A 22217-nucleotide genomic window follows, 5' to 3' on the forward strand; every position below is an offset into this window, starting at 1 on the left:
GATGTAGAATATTTACCTCTTCCAATTTTAGATTTCTCTTTTCTCTTAGACTGAAGTTATGATTTCTAATGGTATTTATAAAATCACTTTATCAGAATAAGTTCTAGAACCATAATACATTTTAAGTAAAGTATAACTAGTATCATTAGCAAAATGTGATTATTGAAAGGAGCTTAAAGTTTTTTTGTCAGTGGGGTCTAAAACAGTAAGGACACACAAACTGCTGTGTTTTGAAGTCACTCAGATAATTCCTTTCCATGTGTTTACACCTTTAACCCAACATAAAGGTTTGTCTTATTTTACTTTTAATTTTTAGAAACAGTTTATAAATTTTTACTTAATTTGGTATACAATTATTAAATTATGTATACCACTTTAGAGTAAAATCTAAAAAACAAGTTGTATTCAGAAGAGTCTGGCTTCTATTCCTACTTCATCCTTCCCCATAAAATTTATCATAGGTAGCTTTTAAAATTTTTTTTGTTTTTTTAAGAGGTAGCTTTTAAAAAAAAGTCTTGCTTATCTTCATTTATTTTTTTTAAAATATTTATTTTTTTTAAAAATGAGCAAATATGTAAATATATGTGTATGTTTCTGTTCGTTTTATTTAAAGAGATGGTAGTAGACCATGCCCATTTTCTTCACCTTGTCTTTATCAAGGTAATTAAACGAACATGAGGGGTAGGAGTAAGCCATCTATTAATCTTTTTAAATGGTCACCACCCTTGAAGCATTATCCAGATGAAAGTGACAATCCCATGAAGGAAAGGGAAACAGTCTAGGGTATCCTACAGCAAAATTTAGAGCCCTTTCCAGCCCAACTCCTTGGGTATTGCTGGCCACTTGCCTTCTCCTTTCACTAGAATGATGTCAGGATTATTACTATTGCTTCTCATGGAGACAGCTATACATCTCTCAGAGTCTTTTCTAGGGAAAGATTTGGATGGAGGAGACAGGAAGACTAATGTGTCTTGTATCAAGAGTCAGCTTTGGGAAATCTCTCCAAAGGGATTTCAGTGCCCTCTATGTTAACGCCTCTAGGGACTGCTGGGATTTGGAGAATGTCAATTTACAAAAAAAAAAAAAAAAGTTTCCTTTCATGAAAATTATTGTATTTTAAAATTCAGCCTGTCTGATGAAATGCATTTTGGGGAAGACAGTGTGAAAGTACTGATAACTTCAGTTTTAGGAAAAAGTAATTATGGATAAATGACAATAGACAATAGAAAGATTCTGGGGGCACGTGGGTGGTTCAGTCAGTTCAGTTCAGTGTCTGCCTTCACTTGGGTCATGATTTTAGGGTCCTGGGATCAAGCCCTACATCAGACTCACCACTCAGCGGGGAGTCTGCTTCTCCCTCTGCCTCTGCCTCTGCTCTCTGCTCATGCTTTTCCTCTCTGTCTCTGTCTCTCTCAAATAAATAAAATCTTAAAAAAAAAAAAAAAGAGGGATGCCTGGGTGGCTCAGTGGTTGGGCTTCTGCCTTTGGTTCAGGGCATGATCCCAGAGTCCCAAGACTGAGTCCCACATCAGGCTCCCTGCGTGGCGCTTGCTTCTCCCTCTGCCTGTGTCTCTGCCTCTCTCTCTTTATCTCTCATGAATAAATAAATAAAATCTTTTAAAAAAAAAAGAAAAAAGAGGTTCTAAGATATGGAGAAAACCTTGAGAAAGTTGCAGGGCACATTTACAGAGGAGTATAACAGAAGACAAGGTCCAGGGCAGTCAGTAGTTAACAACAGAATAATAATAGTTATAATAGCAGGCATCTAACTTAAAGAAACTGAGTTCATGATGGATCATAATTTTCCCTTAGCATTCTAAGGGGCACATATTGATGCTTGTGGTGTGGAAGAAGCATCCTATCTATATGACTTCCTGAGCACGCATTGGTTCTATCCTTGGTAACTGCTACATCATCAAAACCTTTAAATATTTATGGATGGCTCAAGTACATATTGTTCTTTGCCAAGTATTGCCTAGTAGTAAGAAAACAGCTCTTCAACTATATAGTAGTACCTCTAGTTACAATAAGCAATTGATGAATATTTTAAGAAAAAAATCTCCTACTCCCATTTAGTTTCAAGTTCATCTCTTAGTTTTCTTATTGTTATACTTTGCTTGAGTCTATTCATATAATTGTGAGCTTTAAAAACCAGGACAGAGAAATAATTGGAGAATAAAAAACAAGCCCATCACTTCCCTTTAAAATATAGAACACTGAATTCAAAATAATCCTGCAATCTAAATGAAACATGGGAATTTAGTTTCTAATGTTCTTTTCATCAATGAGACCAAGACCAATTATGCGATACAGAAAGGTCTGAAGTTTGTCACCATATACAAATCCTGGTCCTGGATGCTCAGGCCAGAAACAGTATGATTCCCTCAGCATAAGCATCATCAAGCTCAATCCCACCAGATTTCCCTCTAGATACTATATCTTATTCAAATTAAAATAAATTATAATCTATATCTGGTCCTAAATGCATAGGGTCATTTTGAACACATTTTCCAGCAGAATACAACAGACCTAGAATGTCTTTAGCTACTGCAATAAATCTGAGAATTTCAGTTGAGAGAACATTTTTCTCAAAAAATATATAGAACATTCACTAAGTAACTCTGACTTCCTACATCAAGTATTTGAGTGAATATCATTAAACTAGACAGACAAATATACTCCTAGTCAAGGACTTCACACCCTGAGGTCATCAAGATCTACACCATTATATAGATGTTAAGCATATCTTTTTAAATCTGATCTTACACATAGAGAAATCCTTCACATATCATTAACCCAAGTACAGTACAGGAAATCAGAATATTACACATCCATGAATCAATTTAAAGGAAAGATGAGGACCATTGTCCTGGTCAGAACCAGCTCAGATCAGTCAGTAGTGATTGAAACTGATGTGTGTGCACATAACTACTAAATCAGAGGTAAAGTATCAGCAGTCACTCAGTATAGTACCACAGCTTGGTTAATCTCCAGTTCCACTGGGAGGAAAAGTATGATTAATAGATGTATCTCATATGAATGATAAAACAGCATCTAAGTAATTAGAGTGTGACCTCTGGCTGCAATGTACAAGGTAGAGTGGCAATAAAAAGACAAAACCGGTGAGAGGAAGAGTGGCATATTTTGGAGTTGACTCAGCTAAAATCTGAAATGGAAAAAGAAAATAAAACCAAGGCCAAGTTCAAACTCCAAAGAAAGTTTAAAAGATAAAATAAATTTTACAACTTAAATTTTTAACAGAAAAGAACATTATAAATAGGATGATGACTAGTGGAAGAAAATGATCTAACCTCTACATTGTGGTGAAGTGAAGTAAGATATGAGAGTTCCTGTTAATTGCATTCTCTTTCGGGATATGTTAACTTCCCTGGGATGCTTTCCACAGTCATTTCCAAAAATCATGATCCTCTTGCATTCCTCCCTTCTATTTCCCATGTCCTTCTGTGAAATGGAGTGATTTAAGGACCAGAAACTAGGGCTCAGATTTAATTAGATCCTATAATAGCTGAGGTATGTTGCAGAGTAAAAGGCATCTGTGATGGTTAATTTTATGTATCAGTTCGACTTGGCTAAGGGATGGATGCCCAGAGAGCTGGGTGAAACATTATTTCTGGGTGTGACTGTGAGGGAGCTTCCAAAAGAGATTGGCACGTCCTGTGATATCCAAATTCGCACGTCAGTACCTAAAGAGAAGTTTGCACACTTTTCCCAAATGCTGCATTTCCATGGAGTCGGTTAATATTTTTATAGGTCTCTTGTGAATTTCATATAATTTTTCCTTCTTCCTCATGAAACTAAGTCAACAAAATAAAAAAAGAGAGGAAACACATTTCTTCTCTCTTTTATGAATGTCAGCAGGGTACAGTAAATTCTGTCCCCCTCAGCTTGGGTTCTCCCCAAACTACGGGTCATTTGATGTTCATGGCAATCCCTCACCAACTCTCTGCTTCCATGTCCACTGGAGATTCTATAAAACATGCTGGACATAAACAATCTTTGCATGCTCCTCTTTAACACTTCCCTGTCCACATCGTGGTCCTTAATCACTTCCTGTGATTGTACCACTTTTAAAGCATTAAGTGCTTGTATTCTACTCTTTGATCCTAGACCACCAGATATTTCTCTGCTCTTATTCTTATTCGTTTTTCAGCCCCAATAATTCTCCTGTTTCTTTGACTCCTTCCATGTCTGTAATAGTTAATTTTATGGAGTTTGTCAGGCCTAGTCAACTTGACTAGGTCCCAGTACTCAGACATTTGGTCAAACCATATTCTTGATGTCTCTGGGAAGGCATTTTTAGATTAGATTAACATTGAAATCAGCAGACTTTTGAATAAAGGAGATTACTCTCCAGAATCTGGGTGGGCATCATCCAATCAGTGGAAGATCTTAATAGAAAAATGCCTGAATTCCCTGTTTGAATTCAAACTGCAACTCTTCTGTGGGTCTCTAGACTGGCAGATTTTGGACTTGTCAAACCTCCACAATCACCAATCACAATAACCCAATTCCTTAAAATAAATCTATGTACATCCTGTTGGTTCTATTTCTCTGGATAATGTTGACTAATAACCAGCACCCCATAGACTTCACTTCCTCCCTGTTGTGGTGCTAGCTCTCTACTTTCCTTCCCCTATGCTCTTCCCAGCCCATGTGTCCTTGTCCTGCTGTCTTCCACCACAGTGTCCCAACCCTGGATCATACTAAGAATCTATATCCTCTACTCCTACATAGGTGCCTGAGCTGGGCTCTCAGAGCTATGTGGCAGTTCTTTTCCTGGTCAATAGCATGGAAATGCAATGTTTGTGTACACATGTATCCAAGGGATTTGATTTTATGGGAAAAGGGTACTGGATAGAACAATTTCGAATTTAGAGAAGTTTCAGTATTTACCTGTCATTGTTGATGTGCAGATTTTTAAACAGAGCATAAACACCACTGTGAGCTTAATTAACTCATGTATTTATTCTAATCTAAGGGCAGAAAATCTATTTCCAAAGTGACATAGTGAAAAAAAATGTATTTACCTCTTTTTATTTCAGAGTATAAGGATGGAACTGCTATTACCATAATAGCTTTGCAGCTCTTGGGAAAATTTTCTGCAACTTTCCACCAACTCACTAAAATAAATACAAGTTTTTTTCCTGAAACTGCTATTCCCCAGCCCACCCCCAACTCATGATGACTCTGACATATTGTAATAAAGCCATTGCTCCCTGAGGATCTCTTTGCACTACTCCAGCAATTTTTCTCTTCTCTCTTTCTTATTGAAAAAGAACCCTATTATTAAGTACTTAAAATGTTCAAGATTCCAAAGAGAAGACAACCTTTCGGTATGAGGATTAATAATAACAATAAGAAATACAGAATAGAAGGTAGGAGTTCAAAGCCAAATAAAAATTTCATTTGCAGAATACAAATCAAATATGATTTCTTTTGAGCTGCATCTCTCTGATTTATAGACACAGCTCTGTAGAATATTTCCTAGTATTTTTTCTTCCTCTATTCCTCTGTTCATACTCACAGCTACTTCTGCACAAATGCCCTTACACTTGAATTTTTTCTAAAGCAGGACTCTTCTAAATCAACCAAAGGATTATTCTCTGTGAACATTTCTGAAAGTAATAAGATGCAGATAATTATATACAAAACAAATCTTAGACAATGAGGTCTAACTCCTAAAGACAATTGGCAATATGTGTGGATAAAACCATTTGGTTCAAGTCCTGGTTCTTATAATTAAGAGTTTTTCTTGTACGTATTCATATAAAATATCATATGGATGCCTCTCAGTACATACACAGACCTCTGCCTCGTAAACCAGGAGACACATCACCAGATTATTGTATTCTGGATCTGAAGTAAGTAATCACCAAAGTGTTTCCTTTTACTATCATGGTATTATTAATATCTATTCTAAACTACATTAGCAAAAAAGCATGGTGTTGCTATCTCCTAGAAATTCACAGCCTTAATTAAGAAATGATTTTATTTTTTAATAAAGACAGTATACATCATATGCATTTTAGCCAGCAGCATTTGGGTATTTATTTATGGTGAGTGTATAATTTGGAATAAGGGAAACATAGTGGAAGAGAATGAAAAATACATGAATGTGTTTGAAAATCAGTTCATTAAGCTTACGCAAACCGTGCAAAGTAATCCACAAGGACTCCCTGGAAATAACACTATTGCAGATGTCACTGGAAACAAGACCCTGGTGATGAGTTAGCGAAGACTGGAGAAGTGATGGGACAGAAGGGACCAGAAAGCAAGTGGCTGGAAGGCCTCGAATTGGAAGGGATGAACTGAAGCCTATTTGGCAAGCACACCTCAGATGAATGAAGAGCACACCCAAAAGGGAAGTGTGAAAGCACAAGGAACCTTGGTTAGTGCCCTAAGAGTGATGACTGAGAGCATGGGACTTGGGAGCTGTGGTACACAAAGCTGTCAATGAAACGCACCAGTTTGGGACTGGACAGGCCCTCAGGTCACCAGCCAAGCAAAACATTTCAGTAAATCATAGCGGCTGCGCTGATTTTTGTACACCAAGTGTGTGGAATTACCCTATCCCAGAGGCAACAAGAAGTACATGTATTAATCCACATATAAACTTTCTACCTGGTCCTCTGCAGTGAGCCGTGGCCTGCATCTACAAAATCTTTGATGAGGAACAACACAGCAATGCCATCTTCCCCGCACTGAAAGCAAATCTAGACTTTGCGCTACAATGTATATTTTGAGAAACAGCAAAGAATTGAATCCATAATCTAATAGCATCATTCTACTGCCTGAGAGTGGATGGCGTGTAAAAAATGACCCTAAACCAATGATTTAATGTTCGCTGCGGATTCCCTTCTTTTGGTGTATCAGAATGCTGCTCTTTGCTAGCTTTGCGTACTTATCAATATCAGCAGGAAGAAAAGAGCTAAATGTAAACCTTATAAAGGTGGCCCTAGTTAGGTGGGAACTTACAGTCTTAAACCTCAATTTCCTCAGTATCAAAATATTATTGATCTACTTTCTTTATGGGTCGATGGGGAAGCATGCAATTTTGCAACTGACAGGGAATGAGAGACCACTCAGTAAGCACCTGGATTCTACGTGGCCCCTCCTTCTAGAAGTAAAGGAAAAGAAGCTTAGGGAGGGGAGCTGCCCTTAGGGCGGTACTGGTCATTTGCTTGTTTCCCTGAGAGCCATGTGTCACCATTTCCCTGCTCTGTTCAGAGGCATAGGAAGGTTGAGTGATGCAGATGGAGAACCCTAGGCTCTTGGCTTAGCAAGCTCCCAGCTGAGCGCTAGAGACAAATGAGCAGGTGAAAAGCAGAGAGGAGCCAGGAAATTTCTCCCCATTCTTGCTCTACCTGGGCAGCTTCTTGGTAGTGGCTGAGTTTTTACAAGGCTCATGATGGGGGAACAGAGGACTAGCTGAGGACAAAGCACACTGACAAGTCCTTGAAATAGGGAGAGGGACATTCTTTTACAGACTCAACTGCCTCGATGTTCATACTTTGTTAAGGGTAGAAGTAGGCAATCTTAGCCCAACCTCCAGGAGCCTGTAAGTCTACTTTAACAGATAAAAATTCCTTTCAATGGGGATCCTTGGGTGGCTCAACGGTTTGGCACCTGCCTTTGGCCCAGGGCGTGATCTTGGAGTCCCGGGATCGAGTCCCACATCAGGCTCCCAGCACGGAGTTTGCTTCTCCTTCTGCCTGTGTCTCTGACCTCTTTCTCTCTCTGATATACATAAATAAAATCTTAAAAAAAAATCCTTTAGAAATGTCCTTTATCTCTAAACCCCCAAAATACATGTTGGTAATCATCCTCCAAGCATATGGCCCACTGATATACATCTAAAGGGTCTCATGGCTCAGATTTTATTAGACCGTAATAAGTGACCTTTCCCCCAACAATAGCTAGCCGCTCAAAGTCCTGGAAACCTTGCTTCCAAAATTCCTTAGAGAGTACACTATCCCCAAAGCCCTCCCAACTCCCAGGTATATTATCAGCCACCACTCACAGGCCCAGGGCAGCAGCTCTTCCTGCCCACAGGTCCTGTCCCTGTGCTTTAATAAAACCACCATTTTGCACCAAAGACTTCTCAAGAATTCTTTCTTGGTTGCCAGCTCCGCACCTCACCTTTATTCCAAAAATACATCACAAAGGTCACCCCCTGCTTCCATAATCCTCTACTGGGCAGCCCCTGCCATATTCTAGCATTAATGGACAATGCTAGCCTCTAAGCTCTGGAAACACAAACCATCTCATTTTCCCTGTAGTCCTTGGACTTACAGCATCTTCTTGCTGTCCCTAAGCTGAGCTATCTCACCATCTCACATTTCGCCAATCAGCTTTTCCATCACCTATAACCAATTTCCTCTGATGATTTAGCAGTTTCAGATGCCTGAGTAATTTCTGGTTTTTTGACTGAGAAGTGACTCAGAGGCCAATTTAGCATCAGAACTAAGGTATTCTCTTAATCTGTCATAATATGATCAAGGATTAGATGACATGCATGTAGGAGTACCATCCAACCATATATATTTTTAAACTACTACTAAAGTAAATATTAACAAACAATATATGATGCTTTGCATTGATAACTCCCATAATCTTTATATCATCAATAAATGTCATATTATATAACAAGTAGGACATTTCCACAGTCTATTTTTCTTAAAAATTTGATAATTGAATTATTTCCTACCTGTTCTCTATTTGTCATCCTTTCTTTTTTCTACTTCCAGATTATTTTATTTGAAACATCATTTAAATCTAATCTTTACCGGTGCTTTATAAATAAACATATTTTCCATCCAAAGCCCCCCACCCATATCTTTGTCTTCGTTTCCTTAAGATTCACTTTTTTACTATCAAATGATGGCTCACTTCAAAATTTTACATCAGGTTTGGAATTCACTCCAGAAGCAGCAAGCATATTGTTGCATCATCTGTTCTTGATGGCCATAAATTATTTCATTGTGTGAAGGTGCTGTAATTTACTTAGGCAAGTGATCTACTGCTGATGGATTGGATCAATATTATTTTGCTTCTACAGACAATGTGGCAATGAATATCCTTGCATGCATTTCAAATGCACAGTGAAAGTGAATTTACAAGATACATCCCTAGAGTTTGAGTTGCTTTTTGGTGTAGATTATGTATTTGAATAGATTTAAAGTATTAGGCATCATTGTTTTGGACTCCCTTCCTTCAATACGCTAAAAACATTCATTACTTTTTAAACAGTTTTTACCTATTTATTCTCCCACCAACAGAGTTTGACTGTACCTCTTCACCCACGCCTCATGGCAATGTTTTCTGCGTCTTAAATCATTTGGGTTCTCCTTCAAATTGTTGATTTCAGGGGCACCTGGGTGGCTCAGATGCTTGGCTGTCTGCCTTTGGAACAGGTCATGATCCTTGGTCACGATGGAGCTGGGAGTGGGGCGCCCTGCTCAACAGGGAGTCTGCTTCTCCCTCTGCACCTCCCCCTGGTTTGTATGCCCATCTCTCTCAAAAAAATACATAAAATCTTTTTTAAAAACCTGATTTAAACAAATGTTGATTTCATACTCACAATACTTGAACATACAGCATAGGGGACACTTAAGCCCGGTTCTGGAGGATCACAATCTTCCCCATCTAGCTATTCAGCCTTAGGAAAATAACCTCCCCATCTTTGTTTTCTTATACGCAAACTGGGCATTATCATAGTTCCTAATTCATTGGGTTGTGAAGATTAATTGAATAAATATATAGTACATATTAGAATAATGGCATATATTTTTTATTCAAGCAAATAAATAATCCCTCCATTCTTTCATCTATAGATTTTAACTTATATTATTTACAAACCTAGAGACAGAAGATCTGGGCCATAATAAGAGTTCATTCTACTTGCTTTTTAAATACTTTTCTTTAGAATCAATTTTTAGCTTTCTCTTGTGTTAAACAGTAGAATCCATAATACCATGGTTTTGATGTAGTAGTTAAAAATGTTTTAAGAAAAATCATATTAAAATTAAAGAAGACATTATTTTGTTATATACAACAACTTGGCAAATTATGTCTTAACACCGTAGTTCCAACGTTCTTATTTATGTCTTTTAGGAAGTGTTACCTGACACCTGTTTTAATTTGCATTTCTTCAATAGTGAATGAGGTTAAAGACTTTCACATATTTATTTATCTTTTCCTTTCTATGAACTGCTTGTTTATATTTTGCTTCCTTTCTTAAAAAAATAAAGCTTCAGGGCAGCCCCGGTGGCGCAGCGGTTTAGCACCGCCTGCAGCCTGGGGTGTGATTCTGGAGTCCTGGGATCGAGTCCCACATCGGGCTCCCTGCATGGAGCCTGCTTCTCTCTCTACCTGTGTCTCTGCCTCTCTTTCGCTCTCTCTGAATAAATAAATAATAAATCTTTAAAAAAAATAAAAATTAAAATTAAATAAAGCCTCAGGGGTGCCTGCCTGGCTGGCTCAATCAGTAGAGCATGCAACCCCTGATCTTGGAGTTGTAAGTTTCGGTCCCACGCTGGGTGTAGAGATGACTTAAAAATAAAATATTTAAAAATGAATAAAAAATAAAAAAGATAAATAAAAAATAAAGTTTTATTTTTATTAGTAATTTTAAAGAATGTTTTGTACCTGTGCTAATAGAATTTTCTGTGATAATGGGTATGTTCTCTAACTGCCTAAAATAGTAACTACTGGCTTAATACACTTATTGAGCACTTAAAATGTGGCTAGTCCAACTGAGAAATTTATTTTTATTTTATTTCATTTTAGTTGAGTTTTAAATTGAAATAGCTCTATATAGCTAGTGGCTAACATAATAGTAGGTCTTTCTCGTTAGGAGAACAGAGATCTTTCTCATTAGAAGGGCAGAGTTAACATCCGGTTTAAAGCTTTTTTTGTTTGTTTGTTTGTTTTTGTTTGTTTTTTGTTTTTATGTGGCATTGATCTTCAGCCAAATCCTTCTTGCAACGTATACTCAAGGAAGGCACAGGAGTCTACTGGATCTAAGATAGACTGGTATCCTGCTGATTATGCTTTGTACTGAACTAAGAATCTACTTGGTTGTCAAGTTTGTTTATTGAGCAGTCCAATGGTTCCCATACATTGCAGCAAACTGGAATCACTTGGAACTTTTTTTTTTAAATCCCAATACGTGGGTTCCCACACCCAAACATTATTTAATTGGAATGGATGCTGTCTGGGCATCAGAATTCAAATAAGCAGTAAAATTTGGGAACCACAGATATATCCTGTATCAGAGAGTCACCTGGGAGTGATGACATGCAGGTACACCACAAAAGGGGTTGGTAAGTGTCTCTGAGGAGTTCTAGCATTTGGCAAGGTATAAAAGCTGAAGATCCCCTGAAGCTGATAGCTTTCCTGATCTGTGGTGGTCACACCCACTCAGCCTTGTCCATTGTCACCATGTTTACCCCAATTCAAGTTGTTGGGATATTTAGAAGCTGTTCAGTACAACTGAGCATCCAATATGCTATTATGAATGCTATTCATGCTGTACTATTGCCTGCCCTTTATCCCTTTTCAAATCTAAGTAAACTTGTAGGTGAATAAAGTCTGTTTGTTCATTGTCAACCTGAATATCAATCTTAACCCAACCACTGCTGCTGGTGAATTCAAAGTGGGCATTGCTATCGTACAAGCTAAAAATAATTTCCAATTTATACTCTTTCTTTTAATGTTTATGCTATTTTTTCATGCAGCTTTCTAAAAATTATCTCATTTTTCATCTTTCCCTCAATGGCATCTGGGTTTGGTTTTCTTGCTTAGAAAGACATGTGCCTTCCACTATTATGTGTGTCTATTCATCATTTGTGTTTTCTTTTATTACTTTTTTCTACGTCTGTATCATTTTTACATATTCAACTCACCCAGAATCTATTTTGACATAAAAATATTTTTGTTGTCCTCAAAACCATGGCTAAGTTCTATACTGACTAACTTACATTTCCTCATATATTTTCAATGCTACATCTATCTTAGGCAAATCCCTAAATGTATTTAGATATAGTAAAGAACACTTGTTCTCTTTTTTCTTTAACCAGGCTTTACTGTGCCAGTATCAAAGTGTTTTAATTAATACAGATTTATAGAATTTCCTAACATGTAGATTCTCCTTCCTATTGTTATTTTTGCTAACTTACCTATTTTCTCATATATACTTTTTATACATGAAATTCACAACAATTTCACTTTCATGAGTTATTTTAGGTTAGAATGAGTAGCTTTATGATACTGTTTTCCACTTCAAAACAGGTATGACCTTGCACTTAATCACATCTTAAGTCCTTTGATAATATTCTAAACATTATTTTTATATATCTTGTACATTTTCCTTTAGGTTTCCTTCAGGTTTTTCCTTGATATGCATTTGGTTCTAATTTAGGTGGAGTGTATATTTCTTTTCTATTGTCTATGTTGTTATTTACATGTGGGAAGATAAATTACTAAGAGTGTAACATGTTGGTTTTTTAGAAGACCTAGTTGCCTAGGTCTTAACAACAAAAGGGGCATTTAAAAGGGACAGAATTATCCTGAGAGAGAACTCCAAACATAGCTTCCCATGATGGGGGAACTACACAAGCCAGAAGTAGACATCCACCACATCATATCATGGCAATGGCAAGACGGAATGGAGAAAAATGGGTGATGTCACTGCCACTGAATGGTCATATGGGAGAATGTGAGATACAACTGGAAGGTGTATTTAACATATGTTGTTCCCTGGTTGATGATTTGAGAATGATGATTTCAGTGTGCAGTCTGAAAAGGACACCAAATCCAGTCTCCTAACTCTAATCACTCTCCTCAAATGATTTTTATCTTGCTTGCTTAGAGACAGATCATTTTGAAGAATGTGAAACAACAGTACCATTTGTCATATATCGCTAAATACGTGGGCCTGCAGTTCATAGGGGTTTGCATATATATATTTTGTATATTCCACATTGCTATAAAATTCCAATATATGTGTGTCCAAAGACGTTTATGACAAGGGACTGACATAGCACATTATAAAATGAGCACAGATGCAAGGAGGCAAAAGAAATCACACTCCATGATAGAGAAGGTGCCTCACAAACTAACCATTCTGACCCATGTTTGAAGCCACATTAAAACCCCAAATGCAGCCACCTTTAATCATGCACTAGTAGGTTAATCATTTTTAAAAGAGTGAAAAACTCATAGTTAAATAGAAATACAAACAGGAGATTTCCTGGGGATACAGACAACTTTCATTAACAATGTCTTTTTGGCATTGAAGTAGAGGCCGTCTTGAAAGGCAGATGGAGCTTAAAGCATTCTCCAGGCGTTTGTCCAAGGACTGAGGCAAGTCTTGCGATGCATTAAGCTTGATGGTTTGACATGTTGACACACATGGCATTAGTACGGTTGTACTTCACATCACCACAAATGATTTTTGCAGGCTCAAGTCACTAGAATAAGGGCTTGACAGAGGGAAAGGGCTAGAAAAACTGTGCCTTGCAAGGCAGGGAGTCTACCAAGCTTATAGCACCTCTCCCACATGTATTCCTGCCTCCTCGGGTTTTCTGTTAAGCGTCCCCAGTCACATATTTATTTGATTTGAAACAAATACACGTTAAAATCTTTGCAGGGAGTGTTTCTGTCCTGTCTGGCTTTGACAGTTGACAACTCAATCATTCACAGTTGATAATGGTGTGAATATCTTGTGACAGGCGATACTTCTACCCAATTAAATATGCTATGTCACACAGGCCCTGGGTTTTTCATAAGCCAAACCCAGAATCACGACATTAAACACTTCTAATTAAAAAACAAGATAAAACTACACTAACCTTAAGCCAAACCCAGAATCACGACATTAAACACTTCTAATTAAAAAACAAGATAAAACTACACTAACCTTAGAAATAGACTACAGGTTTTTTTGTTTGGATGAAATCCATAAAAAAAAAAAGCAAACTATTCCATGTATAACAATCATATTTACCTAAATAATTCATAAAACTGTAACATCCCCTTCCTTGTCTATATAGTCTGAATCTTGGGCATATATCAGAGACAATTTAAATAATTTAGCTATAAAGTTCCTGCACAATCTATTTAAAATAGTCTCTAAGATGTTACTTTCATGATATTCAGCAATTGTTCTTAAATGAGTGAAAATTACACCTTACATTTACTTTTTCAATCACTTACAATAAACTGGCTGAAAAGTCTTTTGATCATAGATGTTGAGGGATTTTATTTTATCTTCAATTTGAAAGGAACAATTTTAGTGCCTTGCATCTTCTAATTTTTTGTGAAATATTTATATGCCATCTACTAGAGTACTTTGTATAAATTACATTTATGAGCTTGGACTATAAATCTTTTCTAAAGAAATGTTTTAATGCATAATTGTACAAAATATCATATACCTGTCAAGTTTACAGCTCAATTAAATATGTGTGTGACCTGTATAGATAATAAATAAAATATTTTGCCTTTCTTTTTAAAGATTATTTTTAAGAAGCATCAGGGCATTTTATTAATTGTTTCAGGTACACAGAAGTCATTGTTTTCCCCAGTGCTCAAGGCAGGATCAAATGAAGGGAGAGTGAGGATCCTCACAGCAGCATTTCAATCCGTGTTGATGGGTTTTATTTTATTTGTTTCTAAATTCACAATTGTCTTTTCTTTCTCTTTCCATCACACACTTGTATAATGGCTTATGTGTTTCCTAACTCTCTTTCATGGATTTATTTCTATCATCTGGAGCAGAATGTGAAGCTCTTAAAGAAAATTGGCATGTTTTGTATTGTCTGTATACAACCCAGAGTTCCTTTTTAAAAAGGGGCAAAAACATACCAAGTAAAGCAAAAGAATTTGGGAATTATATATTTGTAAAATACAACAAAGGGTTAAATTCCTTACTATGCACATCAATTAAAAATTATACTTTGACTAAACAAACAACCCAAATTGAAGTGATCTGTGTTATTCCAGGTGAAACGTCAAGAACTGGGTACAATTCACCATGTTTCATTTTTTTTCTGCTTTGGCAATTGTGGATTCACAGAAAGGGAGCTTCCCTTAGAGTGGCACCTGAGTAACTGGAGTAGAATAGAACTCTGCAGCCTTCCTGGGATAAACAGGTGGCCTGAGGATGTGTGTGCGGTATGAGATTTGGGTTGTTTTAGCTACACCATAACTTCATCTGTCTTATGTGTACGCATGCTGCCTGCTGTAGAATATTAATTTTGATCTTGACATCCAAAGTTATCCATCAATTTTCTTTATCATATCCAAAAGTATCATTCAGCTTCCTTAATCCTTCCATAATCTAAGTCATCATGCTTTTTTCAATACCCATGTGAGCCCCGCCTTTTTAACAAAGTCAGTCAAATGATCAGTATAGTTCACCAATTTCCAAATCTCTAGAAGTCTGTACCCCATATTTGCATGCTTCTGTGAATCATTTTTTGGTTTGTTTCAATGTGTTTTATCTCACTGAGGACATTAACATGAGTTCTTTTTATACCTCCCAGAAGTTTTTTTATAAAGTTAGACCCAGATTAGGAGATCAATAATGTATTCAAATTTACTTATTCATTCATTGTTTTGTTTTGGTTTTTTTTCTGTAATACACTCAACAAAAGCCATGTGCCACACTAGGTACTGAATGCTCATTACATCACATGCCCTCCTTAATGCCCATCACCCAGTTAGTTACCCCATCCCCCAAACCACTTCCCCGCCAGCAACCCACAGTTTATTTCCTATAGTTAAGTGTCTCTTATGGTTTAACATGCCAGGAACTCTAAAGATTTGGGATGCTGAAATGAAAGGTTGGAAGCCACAGCCTCTATTTTTAGGGTGTTCAACATTCAAGAGAGGAGCACAGTGAGTAAACCAACAAATTATACCATAATCTAAAAGATAGTATTACCTTGACAATTAATTGTGATAGATGCCATCTGTCTTTACGTTGATTGGTTTGGATTAGTTAAGGATATCATTATGCATCTATTTCATGCTGACTACCTCACCTTTTCTAAAAATGTGTTCATTTATTTGAAAGAGAGAGACAGGGGCACCTGGGTGGCTCGGTAGTTGAGCATCTGCCTTTGGCTCAGGTGGTGATACCCAGGTCCCAGGATCGAGTCCCACATTGGGCTCCCTGCAGTAAGCCTGCTTCTGGCTTACTCTCCCTCTGCCTCTGTCTCTGCCTCTCTCTGTGTGTCTCTCACGAGTAAATAAATAAAATCTTTAAAAAAGAGAGAGAGAGAGAGAGAGAGAGAGAGAGAAAGCATGCATATATGTTAGCAGGGGGAGGAGCAGAGGGAAAGAATCTCAAGCAGACTCTCACTAAGTGCAGAGTGCAATAAGGGGCTCAGCCTCATGACCCATGAGATCATGTCCTGAGCCTAAACCAAGAGTCAGACCCTTAACTGAGCCACTCAGGTGCTCCAGTATCTGAGCACCTCATCTTTAATATGACTAAGCAAAAAAAAAGGCAAATGGCACGGTCTAGGTTTGTCTTTCCCCAGTTTAATTAACAGAGAAACAATTTTCATGGTTCATCCATCATTTTAAGAAATGCCAAAAACAATGCTTTACTTAACACAGCTAAATATTAGCATGAATTAGCCTCTACTTATCTAGTTTAAAATCCAATGCTTAATTTAGAAAAAGAGTAAAAGATAATCTAAACACCTAGTTAAAATAAACACCTCATTAAGCTTTCATTGTTATTGGTTCATAATCACTGTTTATTTTACCCCTAGTTTGAATGGTTCTCATGAAATTAATTCAACCATAATACCCAGTTTTTCCTTGTTCTTCTACACTTCAGCTTGCTTTGGATTTTAAAGGCAGCTTTTCTTAAAAATGCTTATAGGCAACATCTTCTATCCTGACTGTTGTTCTCTCTAGAGAAAGAGCAGGGTTACTTCTTCTCAATTCAATTTACATCAATAAACATGCGTTGAATGGTCACCAAGTGCTTTAGAGATACAAAGGTGAGTGAATCACAGTCCATTTCTTCCATGAGTTGATAATGTATAACTGAGTTCTAGGAACTTTCAAAAGAGAGGCAATTGACTGATCAAAGAAAATTATCATTATGTGCCCAAATAGGCTTCCAAATTATCTGTGTGCTAAGAATGATGCTTCATTAAGTTACTCATTTTCTCTGGTTCCAGCAGCTCAGCCAGAGGAAAAAAAAAAAAAAGTTCTTTTACTGCAGTATGTTGTCCCCAGCCCACAGAGGATCCAAACCAATACCCTTCTACTAGCAAAGAAGTCCTTTCTTCACCACAAAGCAAACTGCCTATTGCTTCCTTCTTCCACCAGGTGTTTATATACAATCAGCCACCTACAAATACCACTCACTTTATTAAAAACTGCCTCCTTGTCAGTCTCTTATAGGAGCTATGCCCCTACCCATAATACACTACATTTTACACCACTTACACACTTTTAAAAGAATAGAGAATGGTTTATATACAAATCATATGTATGTGTGTGTGTATCACATATAAATATTCCAAATATTGCATATACAAACCCTGTATATACTAGAGAGAGGGAGATGTTCAGAAATCTCTGAGTCATCAGAGGAAATAAAAGGAGCAAATTCTTTTAACCAAGATTTAAATAAAAACAATGCAAAACCACTGTGTTACTGGACAAAGCTTAAAAAAATTTTTATAAGTTTTCTTTATTTCTTAGATTTCCACTCTATGTAGTAGAAAAATAAGTTTCTTTCCAATTTCTGAGGCCTCTGAGATAAATTTACCTTTAGTACTTTCGTAAGTTATAGCACGAAATGTATTAGAAATGAATATTAATGTATTTTTTCTTGAAAAATATTTTCTAAGTAATTTCAAAAATTCCATTTCTCAACTTAGTTTAGAAGATTTGTTAACAACATGAAGGGATGACCCTACTTCTTTCCCTAAGAGACTATGTATTTTGTCAAGGAAACGTACCCAGATGCTGTCTTCTTGTCGATACTGTTTCCAGTTCCTGCCACTGTCACTGAACATCAGAAGGTAGCTGGTCACCCAGTTGGAGCTTCCATATCCCCCCTGGGTGGCCACAGCCGTAGTCTCCATTCTCTCTCCAAGGTCAATCTGCAACCACTGGTATTTGTTTGATACAAGTGGAGACCAGCCACCAGCCCCTTTTATGCAAATAGAAACAAAAAAAAAAAATGGGCAAAAGATTAGTTAAAAATCTGTTAGTGGACTAGAAAAACCAGTAAAACTGTACTCCTGTATGGAATTTAATAAATTCAGATTTCCAAAATATGAAACTTCTCATAACGTAGAATAATATAGAAAAACAAGAATTTAGTATGAATAGATGAAACCTGTGTTAATTATATTCATTTGTAGGTATTTAGACTTCCTGACACTGGGGAGAACCAAGGATCTTACTGAATTTTAAAACGCTTAATTTGACAGGTGGACATTCACGTCTACACTTGGAACTAGCAGGTTTACTGCCCATACATGATTAGGTAATGATTTAACCTTCAATCATAGTTCACAATGGGGTAGAACTAGAAAACTACCTTTGGCATCTGATCATGTTCAAACTTCCTGAATAAAGAAATACAGCATTAAAAGCCTGAGAATACAGATGGTCAAGGCATAGTCCCCATCCTTGCTGTGTTTACAGCCTTATGGACGGAACAGACGTTGAAAAAAAGCATGCGTGAGGCACCAGTGTTAATGGTGAGACAGGTGCAGGGAACAATAATACAATAAATGATGGAAGAGAGTTCTCTCCAGTAGAAGGCTGGAGCTGGCTGGCAACAGTGTATGAGAAGCAATTAAATTTTCAGGAATTTTGCAAGCTGATTGTTAAATATAGCCATGTTCACAACTGGCTGTGGTGGGAATATTTAAAACACAGAAATTGGCAAACTACAAATAAGCAACCACTCCCACCCCAGGCAATTCACCAATATGCCACTGGTTCTATCCTGTCTAGGGAAGCGGGTGGTGGGTGAGAGGTGGGGGAGGCACAGCCAGGGAAAAGGCCATAAAGTAAAGTGTGCCTAAGCACTCAAGAGTGAAAAATAAGAACCTATTGTATATTCAAGGATGTATAGGTAGAGCAGGACTTATATTTTTTTTATTCACTGCACACCAGAATATTAGAGATGTAACTACTGCATGTCTTTCAGTTTAGTACAATAAGGCCTTAATTTGGGAAATGTATTTATCTTAAGTAATATTGACATTGATAATAGAGAATGGTTTATGTACAAATCATATATATATGTGCATATATATATGAAATAGGGCTTAATACCTTCTTAAATCCATAATTACCTAATATTCACTATTTATTAAAATACAACATCTATTACATAAAACCCCAAATAATATTAGCACATGTTTTCTTTCTTTCATTTTGTCATCTACCTTGAGGCTCGGATATAAGGTCTAACATTTAAATAGAAGATTACATTAATTTGCTAACTATTTTTATTCAAGCATTATTGACATTCATGCCCTGTTTCACTGAGTACATGCCCTGTTTCACTGAGTACATTCACTGAGTACATGCCCTAATGCAAAGAGGTGCCAAATAAATGTTTGCTATTATTGTGTGGTACTTACCACCATGGAACCTAAAAGGACAAATCTGTGTTAACAATTGTTTATAAGGCTTAAAAATTCTTTTGATGGCAGATACAACACAATGAGTCTCTGACAGAGGAAAAGCAGAAGTCTTCAAGAGCTCCAAAGAGAAGCCTGCCAGGCAGGGGCACACGGTGTGATAAGCACCCTCAGAAAGAATGAGCACAACTCAGAGCTACGGGGTCAGCTTATACATGGCAAGTGGGGCACAGTTAGTGAGGCTCTGTGGGCTCCCTGTGGACTAATGCGAAGGGGCTCCAGAGCTCAGGGCTTGTCCCTAACTGTCTGGTACCCGGCCCCAGGGTGACTATGGTTGAAGCACGGTACTAACTCCTTCTTATGTTAGTGCATGATTCCCAAGTTACTCACTACATTGTCTTTATAACAAGGCCCTTTTCTCCCCCCTCAAATGTTCTTTTTTCTTGAAATAAGTCATTGTTCAAAAAGTGTCTTCCACTCCATACATCAAAAGTATAATACTCTCTTTTTGACCTAGAATATTTTATACATACTACAACTTTTGGCCAGTGACCTGGATGGGTAGAGTTCTCTTGGTCACCAACACCATCTACAATGTTTAGGTTAGAAGACAATATTCTCATATTCTGAGCAGGAGGGCTTTTTGGTAGACATGGTCTCTGGCTGCATGTTTGGTGTCTTGGTGTCATTTATCCAGCACAGTTCTGGTGTCCATAAGGGACATCCCCTCCTCTTGAGGCCTGTTATCTACATGGAAGAGAATAATCTGTTCTTGAATGATATGAAGACCACCTTAAATAGTGCCTTGCCACAAACAGCTCAGAAAATTCCTGAACCTTCAGTGGAAACTGCTCCCATACCATCATCTTTAAAGCTAACCCAAATTTTCCTTCATATTCCACTTCTCAGGATGTAATGGAACTCCATCCTACCTCCTCTACTTACTCTACTGTGGTATTATTCAATATTTATTGAGCCAGTAAGTACTTTGTGTCAGGCACGGTGTGAAGGCATTGGTATTTGATTCTCAAAGCAGCCTCGTGAATAGAGGATAAGTTACACAGAGAGTCTGAACACCTTGCTGTAGTCTGCAGAGCAGGAAGAGGCACAGTGCTCTTAACCAGGATCAACAGTGCCTCTCAGATCGTTATGATAAATGGAATCAGGAATTCCCAATGGATGTAGGAAAGATGCTGCTGATATAGGTAGGGGACCCCTAGAATTAGGTATCAGGTAGTAGAAGAGCCAACTCTCCTCCCTCAAGTTAACAAAGACCGTGTCTCTGAAGTACGGACACAGGAGGAAAGTGGTGAATGGGTAACTATTTCCCTCTACTGTCCTCTCTAATTTTACTATTCATCCTCAGGATCTACCCAAGTTTCAAAGTTGACAGTCTCCTGAGGTCTGTCTGACGTTAACCACGCATCCTCAGGCCTCTTACTGCTACAACTGCCTATCTCTTTGGATTTTTATTATTTTTTAATTTTTTTTTTTAAGATTTTATTTTATTTATTCATGAGAGACACAGAGCGAGAGAGAGAGAGAGAGAGAGAGAGGCAGAGACACAGGCAGAGGGAGAAGCAGGCTCCATGCAGGGAGCCGATGTGGGACTCGGTCCCCAGTCTCCAGGATCAGGCCCTGGGCTGCAGGCGGCGCTAAACCGCTGCGCCACCCAGGCTGCCCTTACTATTTTTTTAACATAGAAAAGTTGGAAAAGAGTGAATGAAGTGCCCTCAGCCGGTCATCATCTTAACCTGACATTTCAACGTTAGGAATTTTATCTCTATCAGCTTATACCTCTGGGAAAATGCTGATTGTTTTGTGTCTTGCTCTTTCTAGTTAATTTCAATGGTCTATAAACTTTTTAATATAGAATTTCATAATCTTTCTCTAGCATTTTGACACCCCTTGATAGACCAGTATTTAAAAAGTGAACACATGAGAGGAGCACAGTGAGGAAAAAAAGAATCAGCATGACTCTGGTGAGTTAAAATTGGATCATCAATTCTCATCAGGAGAAAGAGGCACCTCTCACTGACCGCTCCCTCTTCCCAGCACCGTGCACTGTTACAGCTGCACTACCCCACTTGAAACATTCGCAGTTAATTGACCTTGAACATTTCAATTTCTCACCTGCGGTGAAAAGGTACTACTGATATGCAAATTAAGCTATATCATTAACGAGGTGCACCAATAAAGTAATGGAAATTCAGATGCTCCTGGGCTTTACCACGTTAAATTGGCCACAGGGAATCCAGAGATTCCCCACAGGGTTTTAAGCTGTTCGGCTCTGCAGATGCACGTGGTCTAAGTATGTGATGGAGTGTTATGCTTGTTCCAATTTTAAAACAAACTCTAAAGAGTAATGTGGAAGATGCAAACTTAGAGGTAAAGGTCCAGGTATATAGATATAGATACAGAAATGGGCAGAACACGGCAACTCTGGTGGTGGTAGTCTGTGGGGACAAGCAGGAACAGGAGTGAGAGGAAATGAAAGCTGACGTTAGATTAACCAGCCGTATGGCCATCACCAAAGCACCTAGCTTTCTGGAGCCATGC

At 37.7% G+C, this 22217-nt stretch overlaps 1 protein-coding gene across 1 annotated transcript in view; it reads right to left on the reverse strand.

Moving 5' to 3' along the window:
• Positions 1-22217, reverse strand: part of CNTNAP4 (contactin associated protein family member 4) — a 242524-nt gene that overhangs the window by 151136 nt on the left and 69171 nt on the right. The window contains exon 3 of the mRNA XM_025993077.2: positions 18015-18208. Coding sequence (XP_025848862.1) covers positions 18015-18208 — 194 coding nt within the window. The remainder of the gene's footprint in view (positions 1-18014; positions 18209-22217) is intronic.

The sequence above is a fragment of the Vulpes vulpes genome, chromosome 12 (genome assembly GCF_048418805.1).
Source record: "Vulpes vulpes isolate BD-2025 chromosome 12, VulVul3, whole genome shotgun sequence".
In the NCBI taxonomy this organism is placed as follows: Eukaryota; Metazoa; Chordata; class Mammalia; order Carnivora; family Canidae; genus Vulpes; species Vulpes vulpes.